The sequence below is a fragment of the Leguminivora glycinivorella genome, chromosome 5 (assembly GCF_023078275.1).
Source record: "Leguminivora glycinivorella isolate SPB_JAAS2020 chromosome 5, LegGlyc_1.1, whole genome shotgun sequence".
Taxonomy (NCBI): domain Eukaryota; kingdom Metazoa; phylum Arthropoda; class Insecta; order Lepidoptera; family Tortricidae; genus Leguminivora; species Leguminivora glycinivorella.
Genome location: NC_062975.1, coordinates 16,387,489 through 16,405,810, shown reverse-complemented (window position 1 = coordinate 16,405,810; position 18,322 = coordinate 16,387,489). Strand labels below are relative to the sequence as shown.

Below are 18,322 nucleotides of genomic sequence, written 5' to 3'. Positions count from 1 at the left end.
TATAATCACTTAATAAATCATATGAAATACTCAACCTGTCGCGCCAGACACATCTAAAAAAATTGAATCACAAAAACTGAGACCCGACTGTCATAAAAATATTTTACTGGTTTCACATGATCCCCATATATCCTCTTAAGGAGATAAGGTGGGCAGCAGGGCGCGAAATTCAGCAAGTGTCGCCCGTCCCCTTAAGTGGTCGTTAGACCACGTAGGAACGGCGGAGCCGAGGCGGTGAAATGGGACGAGACGATATTGTTATGCGGATTAATTCTTTTGGAAAATTTTGTGTATTCTGAGTTTGCTTGTCCTTAATTTAAAATCTCAAAATTTTTCACATAAATATTGTAAAGTTTGATCGATTACTACCTTTACGATACTGAGCCATGAAATAAACTCTTATTTAAACAGGACATTATCGCGTTTAGTTAAATATAATTACTTTATATTGCTCCATAATTTTAATTTACAAAATGGCGATATTACACTAAAGAATATTACCAAGTTGCGTTTACAGTATGTTACAACTGTTCATCTTTCTTTTATCGATAATTTCTTGAATTTGGTAAAACAAGATTAATTTTAATAAATATTAAAAACAACTATGTCTGTCACACCATCGAATGTCCATACCTTTACCACTATACTTCTATAAATAAAATTATAGTATAGATAAAAGTTAATATTATGATACGTATAATCATATATCATGTTGACGTGCCAGTATTAAAGAAAACAATTGCCGACCTGCACTCGCTGATGATGGATGAGGGATCACGAAAATATAACTCTATTTTTTTTTTTTTAATTTAATGACTATCGTGCTTGCAAATTATATACTGTAAGCATGTTTAAGACAAAATGACGATGAAAAAAAGAAAACTGATTTTTAATCATATTATATGCGATGCAAATTAGCCGATAAATTTGAAAATATTATCATAAATCAATCCTTCCTTCCTTTTTTGTTTTGTGCCATACAATGCAGGACTGACAGCTGTATTAAATGCTTTTCTTCTATATCTTATGCTCTTATTAATTTCGAATAAGTAGTCTCTGTACTGTTAAAACCAAGCCAGTTTATCAAGTTATTCCAGTACGCGGCGCTAAGATCTATTTCGGATCTATCCTTTTGTCAATCCAGTATTAACCACATTAATCCGGCTACAGACGGCGCTGTGCGGTTTCTTCTGTCAATTAAACGCCTCGCGACGCCCGCTGTATATGCATAATTATACAAGTTTTCGAGGGAGGGTGAATCTGGGACGCAGTGTATGAACAGTTTATATTTATTGGGAAATTGACTTGTCGCAGAAATTCGTCATTTGCTTATAAGGACACTGTTTATCTAATTCATAAAATATATTATATTGATATTGAGTGTGGCTAACGAGTGCCGGCGATTTCTAATACATACAACAATTTTGGGGTACTATTACTGTTCTTTAGGATTTACTCTTAGACGCTACCGCAAAACAACATAACTCGAAATATCTACCTGTTGAAAAACAACAATTAATTATTTTTATCTATCTTTCTGTACTGTGTGTGTACATACTGTAAAGCAAATAAAAAAATTGTAGTTCTATTTTACAAAAAATATTTTTATTAAAATTCTTCTTATTAATTAATAAAATGCATTTCGAGAGTTAGATTCATTTTGGGTTAATGTGAGCTCTTTTGCACAAATACATTTTCAAATATAACTTTTTTTAAGGAAACAGTTATATTTGAAAATGTTATAGTGTAAAAACTAGAAGTCTATATGCAATCCAAATCCAATTTGTTGGGACAGTTTACGCAAATCACTATAAATTTATGATAAAGGCCTGAGTGTTCAAAATTCGATTACGATTTACATAGGTCCAGAATGCTTAGAACTTTGTGAATATTGGACTAAAGGATCATGGAAAAGTTTAGAGGTTTCGATTGGCAGCCAAAACTTGGGCATAAAATATGTACGTAAGTAAAACTGGAACATAACGGTGTCAGTGGTTTTGACGGCATTTTAGTTATGCCTATAAAGCAAAGGAAATAAAAAATATATATATTGGGGGACACCTTACACAGATCAACTTAGCCCCAAACTAAGCAAAGCTTGTACTATGGGTGCTAAGCGATGATATACATACTTAAATAGGTAAATACATACTTATACTTATATACATAGAAAACATCCATGACTCAGGAACAAATATCTGTGTTCATCACACAAATAAATGCCCTTACCGGGATTCGAACCTGGGACCGCGGCTCAGCAGGCAGGGTCACTACCGACTGAGCCAGACCGGTCGTCAAATAATCTAAGTGAAATATATAAAAATGGCAAGAAACATGTAAACAGTTTGATGTAGTAAAATTTAATTTCGTTACCTATAATTAAATTCAAAATAATATAAAGTAAATAAGTTTAATTGTTATTAGGTCAATATTATATAAAAGAAGGATGTTATAAAACGTTACAAAAACATTCATGTTGCAGACGACGGTCGTCATAGAAATAAAGCGGAGCCGGAAAAGCAATGAATCCGAAACATACTTTCAAAGGCTTTATAAATAAAACACGCCACATTATCGGCCACCATTCACCCTCCTTATCTAGCACATTTCACTTAAAACGTTATTTTAGTAAAAGAAAAATTCGTTAGCAGGCACTCGGGCTGAATTTCGATTAGAAAAAGACAAAGAGGTCGATTGTGGAAACGTCGAAAATGGGGAATCAATTAAAGGAACCATCGATCGTTGTGCGATACTGTCGGCGATAACGCCCGCCCCGACACTCCATATCTTTTTAATTTCAAAGACTACTTAACAGGGCTGATTCTTAGAAGCTATGTTTGCCTTTTTTGTATTTTTTATGTTTTCAGTTAAAAATATGGTCCTACGAAATTATTAAATAGCTTAATATGTATATTATGTCAAAGTGTGCTCGTAATAATTATAGTATGCTGTGAATCGGTAAACTAGGATCTCAGACACGATACTTAAGATTGCTCACGATAATTGAAGCATGCACTTCGTATCAAAAGCATTTGTAAATCAAAACAAGTAGACAAATCTGATCGGGCTCTAAAATGTTTAATTAAACAAAAAAATTGGTACTGGCATGCAGTAAATGGAAAGGACTTGTAGCAACCTTTTTAATATGTCACGGAGAACATAAATGAAATAACCCATACTTTATACTAATTTATTTAATATCTTTAGGTATATACATCGTCAAAATCACACAATCTGTACAATAAAGGTATGTAGACATTATCTAGTGATATATCTCTTATTTTTAATAAAAGATATAGTTTTATACAGTAAAATTAATAACTACGTTATTTGTAATAATTAACAATTAGTAATTAGTTAATTACGCCTTCTCCACTTTACATAAATTTTAAATATTTTATTGTGCAATAATTTTGTTATATTTACATTTCAACAAGCGTGAGGGGCAAGCTTGGTAAGTTTATACTTAAACTATAACAAAAGTCACTTATAGTAAATGGAGTATTAAATAAAATATTTAAAGATAATCGGTAACTACATATGAATTCGTTAAAAAAACGTTGTATAGAATAGAAGAGAACCATGTAAAGTTAGAATTAGTTTGGCACATTCAGTACGCAGGTTAATAAGTAGTACAATACGTATGCGAAGCTCGCGGTATATGTAATTTGTTAAATTTGTATGTAAATGTACACTAGATAATCTCCGGAGACTTATGCACTTACACACTGTAATATTTAAATTTAATGTAAATTTAGAACGATACGGCCGTTAGGGGTTATTCATGTATTCTGTAAATTTAAAGTGAGACTTTATCTTCGATGTGAGGTTTTGCCTACGTATTATATGCTCTTGTGTTGGATTTGGTTAGAGTTATTTATTTTATCAATGGATAAATAACATCTTATTAAAAGTATCTACAAATTCTAACACAAAATCATGAGAGAAAAAATATTATTTAAAAATTAGTTATATGTAACAAAACATATTATTATTGTTACGTAATTATAACATTTTTAAATAATATTTTTTCTCAAACATGCAATGAAATTTTGTCTTTACGTTCCTTAAAATGGGCTGGGAAGTACCGCTTTTTGGGCGCAACAACTCGAGAGGACTGTAAAGGGATTTCATATTATTTTTTAGGCCTAGGCCTGCAAAGTAACTTTTTTTTTATAAAATATTGTCCTTTAGAGCATTTTATTTTATTTCATTGTATGTTTGAGAAAAGCACTATACATGCCTCGGCGTGAAAACGGATTCCCGGCCTCGTATCCCTATCCGGCCTCGCTCGCACGCTCGCTCGGCCGTATATACCCACGTGGCCGGAAATCCTCATTTTCCCGGCCTCTGATGTAATGTACTATTTCTCAAATAAAGTATAGATAATTTTTGTAAGAAACATATAGTTTAAAATATTACATACAGTTTTCAGGTTTAAAAAACGGTATCTAATTTCCGAACGTTTCCAAAAATTAATTTATTATTTTTTTCGTACGTGACAACCCTAGCGCATCTGCTCTAAAGCACGAAGAGCTTGTTTTTCCGCCGCTCTCTGGAATCCGCTCAAAAGAGCCATTCATCACGGAAAATAAAATGGGGTTTTAAAAATCGTGTCCCGAGTATAAAGTCTTACAACTACTGGTAATTTTGGATTAAAACAATCAATACAAATATAGAAATCTCACTCTCTGTCTTCACGCGAAGGATATGACACAAGGACTTTAAGATGATATGTTTAATTATTATGTACTTATAGGTATAACGTATTAGGGATATTTTGTAAGGTAACATAAAACAATTAGGCAAAACTGAGAATCTTTATCCTACTACGGTAAGTCAATAAGAAGAGAAAGTGTTGTGACAGGAAATGCATTTATGCAATTATTTTAAATTTGTTATCGTGAAACCTTGATTATTTTTATGGTCAACGGGATGGCTATTTAGTTTTAACCGACCTCGAAAAGCTGGTTGGCTGGCCATCATCAAAATAACTTAATCTAGCCATAAGTGTTATGCGTAAAACCACTCCCAGGCAATTTACTCCACAAAATAACGTTATTCAATCTATCTAAAAAAAGAAATATGATAATAGGATGACTCAGATCGCCAAAGTGACGGTTTATCCACAGATATTATTGGACATTTCGCATCTCAAACTGCCAATATAAGCCTGTGTCCAAACTGGAAACATGATGACAAGTTTGAGCTGGGCTGTATCGGGTTTCTACTGTTCTCGAAAATGGAATATTTTAGGAATAAAATTATGAGCGGAGATCATTAGTTTGCGGCGCGGACCATGTTGCAATCGTGTTTTGTACTTGTTAACTTAAAATAAGTAAATAAATAATGCCGCTAAATGTATAAATGAATCGTTTAAAAACTCATAGATATTCGCTGAAACATTATAAAGATTTTGTTCGCGAACCAGAATTATGTCAAAACTTAAACAACTGGGCGGATTACTTTTACAGTTCATACAAAGTTGACTACTAGGTACTACCGATATAGCTTCTAAATCCGCTCTGATATACGAGTTTCGTAAAGAACTTTAAAAATGTATAACACCCAGCGCAGCGCGCTATTTCATAGTCGAGTGACGTCTAAGTACGAAATATTTGCTAAAGTTCTGACAAAACTAGCTGGAAGTTACAGCATGTTAGTGGTAATATCAAAAATAATCGATGTAACACTTCCGATGAATTTTAGAATTTAGGATTACACCTGCTTGTTAAAAATACCTACACATTTCTACATAATCCAACATTCGGAAGTACCTTTCACCAGAACCACAAAAGCGGCGGTTTTTTTTCTTAAAAATTATTGAATCTATTTGATAATTAAGTCATACATATATAAAATAAAATCAATCAAGGGAGATATTTAAATAGTTACGTAACAGATCACGCAGATACCAACAGAAGACTTTAAAGTACTAACTTAACAGTCTTTTCTAAATTGTTTTAAATAATAACCAGTTTTAACACCATACATTACATACAAACGTCGCGTTATCCCTAACATCACTTTACTCTCATAGATAAAGGTATGTTGCTTTCAGTGAGTGTTGAATATAAAACTGTTTTTTTACAAAAACATTTGCGAAGTTTTAGATGTCTAGAGAATATCAGGTAAGAAACTGTTGGAATGTCAGGAGTTTAATAGAATCACACTACAAGGTCGATGTGTACCAAGACGACGACCGCCAACAGAGGTTGACGCCAGCAGTGGACGCTCCGAGTGCCTGGAACAAAAGAGATAGCATTAATATTTTGAAAACGTTTAGAGTATTCCTATAGGGAGAGTACAGGTCAAAAATCAACATATACCGTGTAGTGAAGGATTAAGACATTCACCACCACCGTTCCTCCGTTAGGTGGTATCCTCACAGTTAACTTCTACGACACCTACGTGAGGAAAGGGGTGGTGAAACTCTTAATCTGTAACCACACGGGTTACAAAAAATATCATTGGTTTGGTATTTAGAAATAGTGAGCTTTCACACTTGAAACGCTACCTGGGTACGCACCAAGTGCACAAAAGATTACGATGATATCGTTATCGTAGCTAGATACAATATCTCTATCGCTCCTCCGTATTGACGCAACAGAGCCAGACTGCCATTCATTCGGCATATAGCGTCAACGATTGTCATTTCAGCTACGCTGATTGCCTGAGATAAATACGAAATTCCCTTAAATACATTTAACCCCTCCAACCGCAAACATTCCGAAGTTCCACTTTAAGTACCCTGAAACTCCTGTGAACCGTCTTTCTTACCTTCACTTAAAAATTTTATGCCTTCACTACCCCGAAATCGTTTGCCGTCTTCGAGTGATACCCACAGATTAAAGATTCAGTGACTTCGCATACACACTTTGCCTTCATAAATATTCAGCGTAGACCTCCCACAATCAATTCTTACCGGTTGCGGGGGCAAAGGAAAAAGTGTTTGAACAGCCAAATAATACGATAGCTAGTGGAGCAGCGAGCGTTTGAATAAATATCAAGGGATCTATCGGGGAAATTATATTTGATCGTGCGTTTATAAGTTCGTAGTTTAGGTCTACCGCTTAGGGGTGATTTTGGGATACCTTCAAACACTATTGAGTTTCGATATGTGGAAACGGAAATGCGTGTCTGCGAAGTTAAAAACTTTGCGGTTGAAATGACTTTAGTGAAATATGGAGAATAAATTGTAGCGTTTTTAGTTTTATAGATAGAGAGAAGAGAAGGATTAATTATATGAAGGAAAAATTGTATTAAACTTTACTTTTCTTGATTTTTCGATTAAGTTAACCAAAAAGCTTCCGTATAAACATACAATTTAAAAAGTTAGTTAACTATGCTTTAACATTGAATATAATACCAATATTTAGTTAGTACCACAATATAAATGTTAATTGTATCTTTGGGAGTAAACTCAGACGAAACCAAATCTAACTTAAAAATATTTAGATCATTGAAATAACACTATAAACTTTGAAACCATTGTAAACTAGTATATTGCTTATAAAGATATGGTGTTTATATCGAGAGATTGTATAGATTCAAACAAGATTCCATTCAGTTGTTTATAAAAGGAAAATTCTACGAAACAACTGATCAGAACTATTGAAATGTATACAAAAACACAACATACTACAGTCCAGACATAAGAGTGGATATCTGATTCTATTACACTTCTTTCTATTCACATGAACATTTTTAACGCATATTTTATGTTAGCTGAACGCAGCCAAGTGGATATTGATACAGAAACCGGAAGTCAAAGCGGCGTTAAAAGAAATAAAATATACCTACAATTTGTTTTATTCCATTCTGTTCTATCATAAAGGCACCGTTCAGGTTTATAATGCACCAATGTTACTGTTACTGCAACTGGTTGCTGAAAATTATTAGTGTGACAAATATACAAAGACTTCGGTAGCTCGACCACCTAGAACAAATGGAAGATGATCGTGCAGTGAAGAGAGCCTTCAAGGTAAAGCGATCAACACTTCCGGATATTAGCCCTTAGATATCGATGGGAAGATATTGTGAACGCGGATTTGCATGAGCTCCAGGTTTAAAACTGGAGAGGACCATAAACAGTGACGAGCAGTCGTGTTGGAGACCACAAAACATTTTGGGTCGCTGCGCCGAAGGAATGAGTAGTAGTTACTGTTACCTGCCTGCATCATATTTCTCCAGACTACATTGCTGCTATAAATATCCAAAATCCAATTGGAAAATGAATCGTTCTTCTTTTTTAGCGACAATAACTTGTCCGTCATTCAAGCAATCGTACAGTTTAGATTTTATTTTTTATGTTATTTACCAGATATCGAGTGACACAAGTTCAAAGTTTTACATGCACAATCAACACAATATTTTTGTCATTTGCCCGGTTAGTGAATTAAAGAACAATTCCCGTTAAGTTTGTACATTTGGATCACGTCTCCGATTTGGATAAAAATTGGTAGGCTGATAGAGTCCATGATGCTGAGCAAGATCCACTAGGTTTCCCAAAATGTCCTAGGTTGATTGTATGAAACTTTCCTTTTTTGTTACCGAAAATGTATAGAAATCTGGTAAAAAAAAAGGAAGGTTTCATACAAACTACATAGGACATTTTGGGAAACCTAGCGGATTTTGCTCAGCATCATGGACTCTATCAGCCTACCAATTTTTATCAAAATCAGAGACGTGATCCAAATGTACAAACTTAACGGGAATTGCACTAAATAGGTATTAATTTTAACATTTGATGAAACAAAGCAGTGGGCTTTACTAAGTCTTCGTAAAGTACTGCAGCAATAAAGCAACTGCAACATTGCAGATCGAGTTTGATGTTCACTACCTACTGTAATGCTATCAAAAATGATCAAGCAGATAATTTGTTTTAAGTTTTAAACATAACACTACGTATTTTTAGTACAATACTTAAGTAAGAATTAAAAACCAATATGTAACTCTGTATTTACCAACAATCATGATGCCACCTATTTCTAAACTATACTGCAAATAACGCCACATGATATTAGTAAAACATACAACCCACGTTACACTGCAAAATGACAGCCATCTAGCGGAGAACAAAGAAACAAAACCACTTCCGAAATTCCCTGTTACATTTCTAACCACATTCGAAACAAGACTGTAAGCCATAGAGATACGGTAAATAACAGTAACGGGCGAACGATACGTGCAATGCGCTTAAATGCATATAAGAATGCAACAAGGTTGTGCTGGTAGGGACAATGCAGTTTTGCCAGCGGAATGTAATGATCCGATTTTCAGTGAGCTACAGAATAATGGCTGGCTCATTTAAAAACTTGTAGCGTATTTTCATTGTAATATGTTACGAATTTGGTCTTTATTTCTTCTGAATATGATATTTTACTATCAAAAATGCATTTGCACTACGGTGTTTTTTCTGCAGCAGTACGCAAAATAGTACGTTATTATGCCTATCACTAAACTTCAAATGTAGGTCATGTCAACGTGCTAGACGTTTTGATTTAAATCTCTTTGGTGTTGTTTAAAATCACTGTTTTCGATTTTGATTTCCGCACTTGTGTCGTAAAGTACTAATTTGTTTTATATTGAAAGAGTATTGCAAGTTTATGCCACCTAAATATTACGCACAAATATTATCTGCGAAAGTACTATTCGACTAGAAGACTATTATGCTCATCAACATTATGACATTGACAACATACCTACGATTCGGTATTATAAAAATCTGCAAAATGATCTATGCCAAAGAATATTTTGCGTAAGGTGTTCTGCCAAACGTGAATTCTGCCAAGATGTAAATTCTGCAAGACAATAAGTGAACCGTCGTGTCATATTAATATAATACGAGTTATTAAGTCTTATACTTAGTCTCTTAAGCTGTTTAAATTCTGTAAATATTCTAATTACTAATGTAAATATGTTCGTTAAAATGAATATATTAAGTATACCAAATTAAAACATTATAATGTTTCTAGGGTTAAATTATTGATTCATGTAATAAGTACATGAGAGAGAGCCATAGGTAATAGTACATTTTGATACAAGTGCGAAAAAGAGGAAGTTCGAAACGAGTGGCGATAAATTAAAACACGACCGAAGGGAGTGTTTTAAATCGACACGAGTTACGAATTCCCTTTTCGCACGTGTATCGAACGACGTTTTTCAGTACAGATGAGCCTCCAAAGTTTCGACCTAGCGTATAATGAACCACTTTTCGCACTAGTGCGTAAAAAAAACACCATCTGTACTGAAAACTTTATTATTTTACTTACTTTAATGATACTTTCCTAACAAACTATTTTAAATTCTAAACATAGCTGTAGCTAAAATTCCCCACATTTCTGCACTAATGCATCAAAAATCCAGCGATAAATTGCTTCGAGCTCAGAACTCCCGACAGGCAACCCTAACACAATCCTATAATGTACTCCGCAAACCTTTACTTACCGCTTCTTTGTAACAACTCGTTGCATTATTGAGTAACCCGCCTGTGTCGCCGTTAAAAATAAATTCGCCAGCCCTGCGGAGGTGGGTTACAGTGGTGGGGATTATCATGGAATTTTAGCTTTATGCGCGAAATACTTTGGAAATAATCTCGGATGTAATGCTTTTCAAACATATTACCTCTAAACATGGAAAATCAGGTAACTCACGTAAAATTAGCCGACCCAGTTTCATTTGTTTACCCTTATTTGTTGGCGCACCGTCATGACGTGAAAAAGATTGTACCTAACAAATTGTATAAGCGAAATACTTCCTACCTACCTACATTAATTATTGCTGCGCCCCGCAGGGCTTCATGTGTCATTTGTGTACCTACCTATACTTTTAAGTACTTGTAAAACCTGTAATGTACATGTGAATTGCAATAAATAAATACAATACAATTGTCGAAGATCGCTCAACATGTTTCGCTCCGTAACGAGGAGCATTGTCATTGAGCACGCGCGATGCCGATTTTACATGTTTAATATGTCAGTTTCTCACGGTAGTTTTGTTATTAAAGATTTTGATACAGTCTGAGGACAAATAGTCAATCGTTGACGCTCCGTAGGATATTGCGTTTATCTCATCTCTCTTTATAGCTATTTCATATTAGTGTAATAGAAATTATGAACAAGATGTTTCTAGATATAGTTCATACCTGGAGTCCTAGCCAAAAAGTTATTTATTCTTCATAAATATAACTAGTCCGCATCTGTCAATATTACCCAATATGCGAAAAGTTTCCCGCTTTAAAAAAATCGTGTCCGGTCACTAAAGTTTTGCTTTTGTTCGTTTTTCTACTCCCGTACTGTTATTCGTGAGTTACAAGGTCGTGCATAGAACTTAAAAATCCTACATAAAAGATGTCAGGACAAGTCTATCTAGTCTATACCCTGAAAACATTTAGTAGAAGTAGCACGATATAGCTGTTACAGTTCAGTAAATACATTGCTACCAACTTAACAAACCAATTCGCAGAGTCGAGACTCCTTCGTTTTCTGCTGCGTTCATTGGCGACGCGTCGAATCGCATTCAAATGTACGAGAACTCGATTCAACTCGGCTCGATTCGTCTTAGTGGCCAGGCTTCAAAGAACCATACCATAGACAGTTTTATTTTCATGTTTGCACTCAAACTGCATATTCAAAATGGTAGGCGGTCCACTAGATAACTAAGATGACTGAAAGTAGGTATTTGTTGATTTATAATTTTCTTTCAAAATAAGTGCTTGGTCGTAGAAAAAGTATTGTATGCAACGGTGTTTAACTGAGTCAAAAAATGCTCGTGGCGTCTTTATTAACAATTTTCGGCTTCGCCTCAAATTGTTACCCACGCCACTCACCTTTTTTGACCTATTTTAACCACCAGTTGCATAAAATACTATTATCAAACTGCGAGCAGTAAAGTCGAATCGCTTAGGGCACAGTACATGGGGGACATTTTTAAGCTCTTGTCAGACCTTTGTAGTTGTTATAGAACTCAATGCTCGTTACACACTATCCGTAGTAGCAATCTTTTTTGTTGTATCAAGTTTTAAACAGTAGGTTGACAAACAACTGATAAGATTGCTTATAGATTGCAAACTTTAGACTCCTCCATGCAGCGAACTCAAAATAGCGAAGTGTTCGAAGTTGCGATGAGTCGACTCCATTGTACTTGCTTTGATCAAGCGATAGAGATTAAAATTGTATTTGTTCAAGATATGCATATTAATCGTGTTTTCTCGGAGAGGAAATTAGGATGAACCAATCGCGTGAAACTTGTAGCGGCAAATATGTATGATCAACATGTTTTTTTTTTTTTCACTTTTCCTCAAATACTCCGCAAATAGAGGTAGGTACACTTATGTTTCAACTATCTTACTTATTCTACATAATTAATTTACTGCTATGTTTAATATAATGTAGTAAATCAGATATATATGTACTTTCATTATTTAATGTTCTCAAACAGCTTATTATAACAGTTTTGACGTTTTAATAAAATGTCTAATAATTATACAGTTGACACATTTTACTGTACATATAACATAATTATTAGATAAAAAGGTGATCAAACCAAAAAAAAAATGAATAGGTACCTGAGTGAGACGCACGTCAATGGCGCGCGATATTATTCAGTAGGCACATAGCATAATATTATTTTAGGTGTAGGTAAAGATGATCAAGCCACAACACAAAAAAAAATCAAACAAATACCTGAGACGTGCATCAGATTCTCGCGATACAGAGTAGGGACGTGCAACGACGTAAGTATAAGTACATGATCAATCCACATCGTAAAGCAATGGATAAATGGATAAAGATGAGCACCGGAGACCTGTAGCGAACGCACGCGGTATAGGTACATTTTATGGTACATGATCAAGCAACAACACAAAACAATGAATAAACAAAATAATACGTCAGACACGCAGCGTCCGCGCGGTATACAGTAGGTATATTTTAGTATATGATCAAGCCACAACACAAAACAATGGATAAACAAAAGATGAATACCTGAGACGTGTAGCGGCGGCGCGCGGTAGACGTGTTGCGCGTCGCGCTCGCGCTCGGGCGCGCGATCGAGCTGCGCACGCACCACGCTCGGCCGCTCCGTGCCCTCTGATCGTTGCACGGCGCGCGTAACGTTCGCCCGGCGCGCTGCAACACGCCTTAGGTTAGGTTGATTTAGTGAAATAGGGCCGTATCTCAGTAGGATACCGAGTTGCAAAAATACAGTACCTACACATTTTGTCGGTAGCCAACGATTTTTTGCGCCGCTGTGTCAGGTGAAATATAGCCCATGAAGCCAATTGCATCAACTATAAAAATGAGGAACTAGCGTCGATCAGCAACAATGAAATTTTAGAATTACCAGTGATGATTGGGTGCAAATAAAATTTGGTGTGCTTAGCGCCCGCTTAGCAGCTGAGTGATAGCACCTATTTCTGAAGTTTGGCGCCTTGAGTTCTGAACTAGATGTATGTAAATACTTTTCAAAAAATTAACTTAGCGCTCGGGCGCGCGTTCGGGCTTCGCGCGCAACATCGCTGTGTCTCGCTACGGTATACGGCACGGCACGCGTCTCTTGCCCGGCGCGCTGCAACACGCCAGCTTAGGGCGCCTAACCAAAGAACCGTATATTTCTTTTCATGATTTTTGACTCGTGACTTTTTACATTCTAGAGTTTTGAGTTTTGAACTTGATAATATCCAATTCATGTCTATCGATACACTTTTACCTAAAATATACAATAAGAAAAAGTCAGACTCATAATTTGGTTCATTGTGTTTAATTTTAAATATCATGACTCTTATCTAGACATTTATAAATCGAAATCTAGTTCTGTAAGCGTAATTTAAAGCATAAACCTACCAACGTATTAAATAATTTTCCTGACATATTTGGGTTCTGCTCGGAAACGGTGAATGTTAAAATTAATTAATAGTCAAATTACAGCGACGCAAATGATTATATTATTGCATTTGAACATGGATTCAAACGCGAAGCTCAAAATCTGCGGTAAGTCGATTTCAACATTTTGACGAGAATCATAATTTATTAATCCTTGCGTATAATGCATTCGTTGTAATTAAAATACAGTTCTAATTATAATACGAGTATATCCTGTTTTCGCTGAAATTGGGATTAAGAATAATATTTGAATTATGTCTGCATTGAAATGGAGTATTTTAACATTATTTCATTTGTAATTTAGTAGTGGAAATTGGCAGATATTCGAAGGCGTAATCTGATTTCGATAACATATGTAGTTATAATTTATAACATATTTATGACTTGTCAATTCCATTTGTTCTAGTGTGCACAAACTCAATATCTACAATTCAGGCGTGAACGAATAAAAGGCTTATTATTACTGTACCAATGTACATGTCAATACACGTAAAAGTGCCACTGTGGCATATTTGCTGAATAAATGACTTTGTATTTATAGACGTGGACGTTATTAAAGACTACTGTAACTTGATGCTTTCTAAACCCTGATCTACGACACTCTACGACTACTCTGACAAGAGTATACGACTAAGAAGAAGGAGAAACCCTGATCAGCAAATTTTACAAGATAAAGCTACCAAGTTACCACCCGTTCGTAATCTTAAATGTTCTTTTTATATTCCACAACGACCTATTGCTGCTACAGATAAAACTACGAAAGTCCAAGTTTTCAATTCCGCGGGCCGTCAAAGTTTCGAACAACCCGGGATCGACCCCCGTGGAGGGGTTTCAAAGTGTCGTTATGGACTGTGAATAACTCCATTCGGGGACTATTACGAACACTGCATAAAGCTGTCGACGAGGAAACAACGAGGTCTCGATTGCAGTTAACGTCTGTGTCAACGATTAGGGGTGACGAGATCTGAATAGGGTGACTGACGTTTATTTATCTTTTGAATAATAACAAATTAAGGCGTAGTTATGAAGGTAGCCATGTAAACAGCTATGAAGGATTACTTCGCTACTAATAAGTTCCTTCAGGTGCTCGAGCTGAAGGTGCTTTAGAAGTGCAACAGTTTCTAGAGCCCACCGCTACAGCCCGATGAGGGTAAACAGGCGCGAAAAGCATGATATACGCACGAGAACCATACAAGTTAAGACTGCGTCGATCGACTCAGGTTAGATGTATGAAAATGATTGATGGCAACATGGTCTGATAATAATTCTGCCGCATAATTATTACGAATATAGGCTGCTTATTTTAAATAATTACTTGAAATATTTCAGGAGTGAATTTATATGTCACCTTAGCACGGCTGCCCTATGCAGAAATCAAGTATAGTCTGCTTTTTGCCAAATTTTACAGTAGAGCGAAAAAACGATTTTGTTTTATTTTTCCTGATTATATGCTTATTAATTAATTGATAGCCTTTTAAACAGACGAACTTTATTATACTAGATATCATTAATAGTGTACTATAATTTTTTCTTCAAAATGATTAGCACAATCATTTTAAAATACAAAAACAGCTTTCTGCGTAGAATGCGATAAGAAAATTTTAAAGCTTTTCTACAAGAAAGCAAGTATCTTGAACTGTTTTCATTTAGCTTTGGTAGGCTTCTTATTTTTAACTGTATCTAAAACAAAAACTACAGAACGGATTTTCATGCGGTTTTCACCAATAAATAAAATGATTCTGCGGAAAGGTTTTGGTATATAATTTGTTGAGATCTTGTTTAAATTGGTTGAAATATCTCAATTTTTGCTAATCAAGTCGGACAAAATTCTGCTGGCTGAGAGCTTTAATCGAAAACGCTGCCCAAACTGTTTGAGCTGTATCAAAACAATGTATCGCGAAATTGTGTATCTTTCATAGACATACAAAAAAGTCAGTAATAGCATATGTCTATCTTTTAAGGATAAATAACTATAACCATTTTTATGACAGCCCCGTGCGCAGCCGGGGCGGGCCGCTAGTAGATAGGTACCTATATGTATACAATGTATACATTTTAGATAGATGCCTTTAATGTAGTGTATGTCATGCTTGTGTAAATTAGGTTTTAATATAAATGCAATATTGGAGTAATACACGGAAAAGAAGCTCTGGTTGTGTTTGAATGCAAGTTGTTAATCTTAAGAAAGATTATAGGTTTAAGAGGTTTATCTGTCACGAAGAGTTCAAAAATACTCCTGAAACTTAATCAAGTACTTACGTTGTGGGAGACTATTTAAATAATAAAAAAACCTCGAAAGCGATTTCCCGTGGAATGCACAATATTAATTAAGTACAGTAGGTAGAGTCTGGCTAGCCAAATATTGTTGACAGATATTTCCTTGTGGTATCACCAATTGTCTATGGTTTAAAAAAAAGGCTAAAAGTCTGCTGTCAATTTATGTCACTTATTCAAATTGTTCGCGGGTTATGAAGGGTAAATCTTAAATATTATAACAATGACGATACCAAGCGAGGTCCGCAATTTGCTGTTTAAGCTAATAAATAATTACAACCAAGAGCGAAGTCGACGTGAAGCGGCATATAATGAAAAACTGCAATGTTTACAAATCGTAAACAATATAGTAGGTTGGTGCTCTATTAATATTTTGATACTTTAAGTACTAGTTCTAACATTTGCCTATAACTTTGATTAAGTATGCGAATATAATAAAACTTAAATCTCATAAACAGGAAAAGAGTGTAAAGACAAGGAGAAACTCGAAGCTCTGGAAAGCATTAATAAAATAAAAATATTGGAACGTAACGACTTACTTACGAAAAACCAATATTTAGAAGAAATCAGTGAAGTGACTGGTCAGTAGTAATTTGATATAAAAATATAAAAAATAAAATAAATAATATAATTTAGCCTATATACGTTCCACTGCTGGGCACAGGCCTCCTCTCATGTCTGAGAGGGCTCGGGCTATATAGTCTCCACGCTAGCCCAATGCGGGTTGGAGACTTCACATAAATCTTTGAATTTCTTCGCTGATGTATGCAGGTTTCCTCACGATGTTTTCCTTCACCGTAAAGCTAGTGGTACATATTAAATGATATTTCGTACGTAAGTTCCGAAAAACTCATTGGTACGAGCCAGGATTTGAACCCGCGACCTCCGGATTGAAAGTCGGGCGTCATATCCACTCGGCCACCACTGCTTATATGGCAATAAAAATATAAAATATATAAAAATATCTTGGTGAAATATGTCTATATATGAGCGGCAAAAATGTCGATAGTGCATTTTCTTTACCTACCTACTTAACATATTAAACAGACATTTGAAATAAAACTCTTTTAAACGGATTAATCGCGTATATTAACATCATGACCTACGTTTCGAGCCCTTTACAGCACCCGTCTTCACTGGGTCTACCCCTAAGACAGACATTTGAACCTTAAAAAATGTCAATTACCACCATTAATTGGAAATTTGTGAAACTACTTTTTTTATTATTTTGTATGGACTAATCTTTTTTCCATTCAGGTGTTTCTGTTAGAACTTTGAAAAATATACAAAATGAAGGCAATCAAAATAATGGTGAATTTAGTACTCCGGGGAAAAAGCGGCCTCATCAAGCTACCGTATCAAATTTGGATAGCTTCGATGTTCAGGCCATCAAAAATAAAATTAATGAATATTATATGGTCAGGAAACAAGTACCTACCCTCAGAACTCTTTTGGCCGATTTAAAAGAATCTATAAATTTTACTGGTTGCAAAGAAACTCTACGTCAAATATTGTTAGCTAACGGTTTTGAATTTAAACAGAACAAGAGTGAACGTTCAGTGCTCATTGAACGGTACGATATTGCAGCTTAGCGGCATCGTTTCTTAAGCACTTGTCCATTCCCCATTACTACTTGTAATACACGTTAATTATTAATATTTAAATGCCAATAACCATCGTAAAACTTTTAGGTTAATACGTCAAATGCTAACAGATTTTGTCAAATTTCTGTACATATATTAGCAATTTCTAATGATTTTCAATATAAGTGTGCACAGAAAACAAAAATATTTTCTAGTATCAAAACTATATCTCCTACTATACCAAGTGTGACCAGCCCTAGATTTTTTGAATTTCCCGCCAAAAGTTGGGGCAATATTTCATTAGCCACACTCTAGGTGCCTAAATACTCGGAAGACAAAAAAAATAATGAAAGTTATAGTCTTCCTTAATTATAATAATAGGGAACTTGATTGTAGTTAAAATAAAATATTTTATACCATGCACGAAATAAAGCATAAGAATTATGAGATAAGCCAGGGTAGAAATATATGTATAAAGTTACTGAGTTGACCGTGACGTCACTCAATTCAATGTCATATAAATTCCATATTAGCAAGTCTTTCAAATTCGTTTTGACAGTTCTTAAAAAGAAGCTGATTTGA

General features: G+C 34.9%; 1 protein-coding gene across 3 annotated transcripts in view; it reads right to left on the bottom strand.

Moving 5' to 3' along the window:
• Window positions 1–4,251: 4,251 nt before the first annotated feature.
• The window catches only part of LOC125226255 (lachesin-like), a 220,190-nt gene continuing 206,119 nt past the window's right edge, over window positions 4,252–18,322 (bottom strand). For 2 of the 3 annotated variants that reach the window (XM_048130182.1, XM_048130181.1), the window contains exons 10-11: window positions 12,987–13,130; window positions 4,252–6,244 (exon numbers count right to left, since the gene is read on the bottom strand). In XM_048130182.1, the coding sequence (XP_047986139.1) occupies window positions 6,168–6,244; window positions 12,987–13,130 (221 nt within the window). In that variant the 3' untranslated portion in view covers window positions 4,252–6,167. The remainder of the gene's footprint in view (window positions 6,245–12,986; window positions 13,131–18,322) is intronic. The other variant, XM_048130183.1, reaches the window with a different exon arrangement.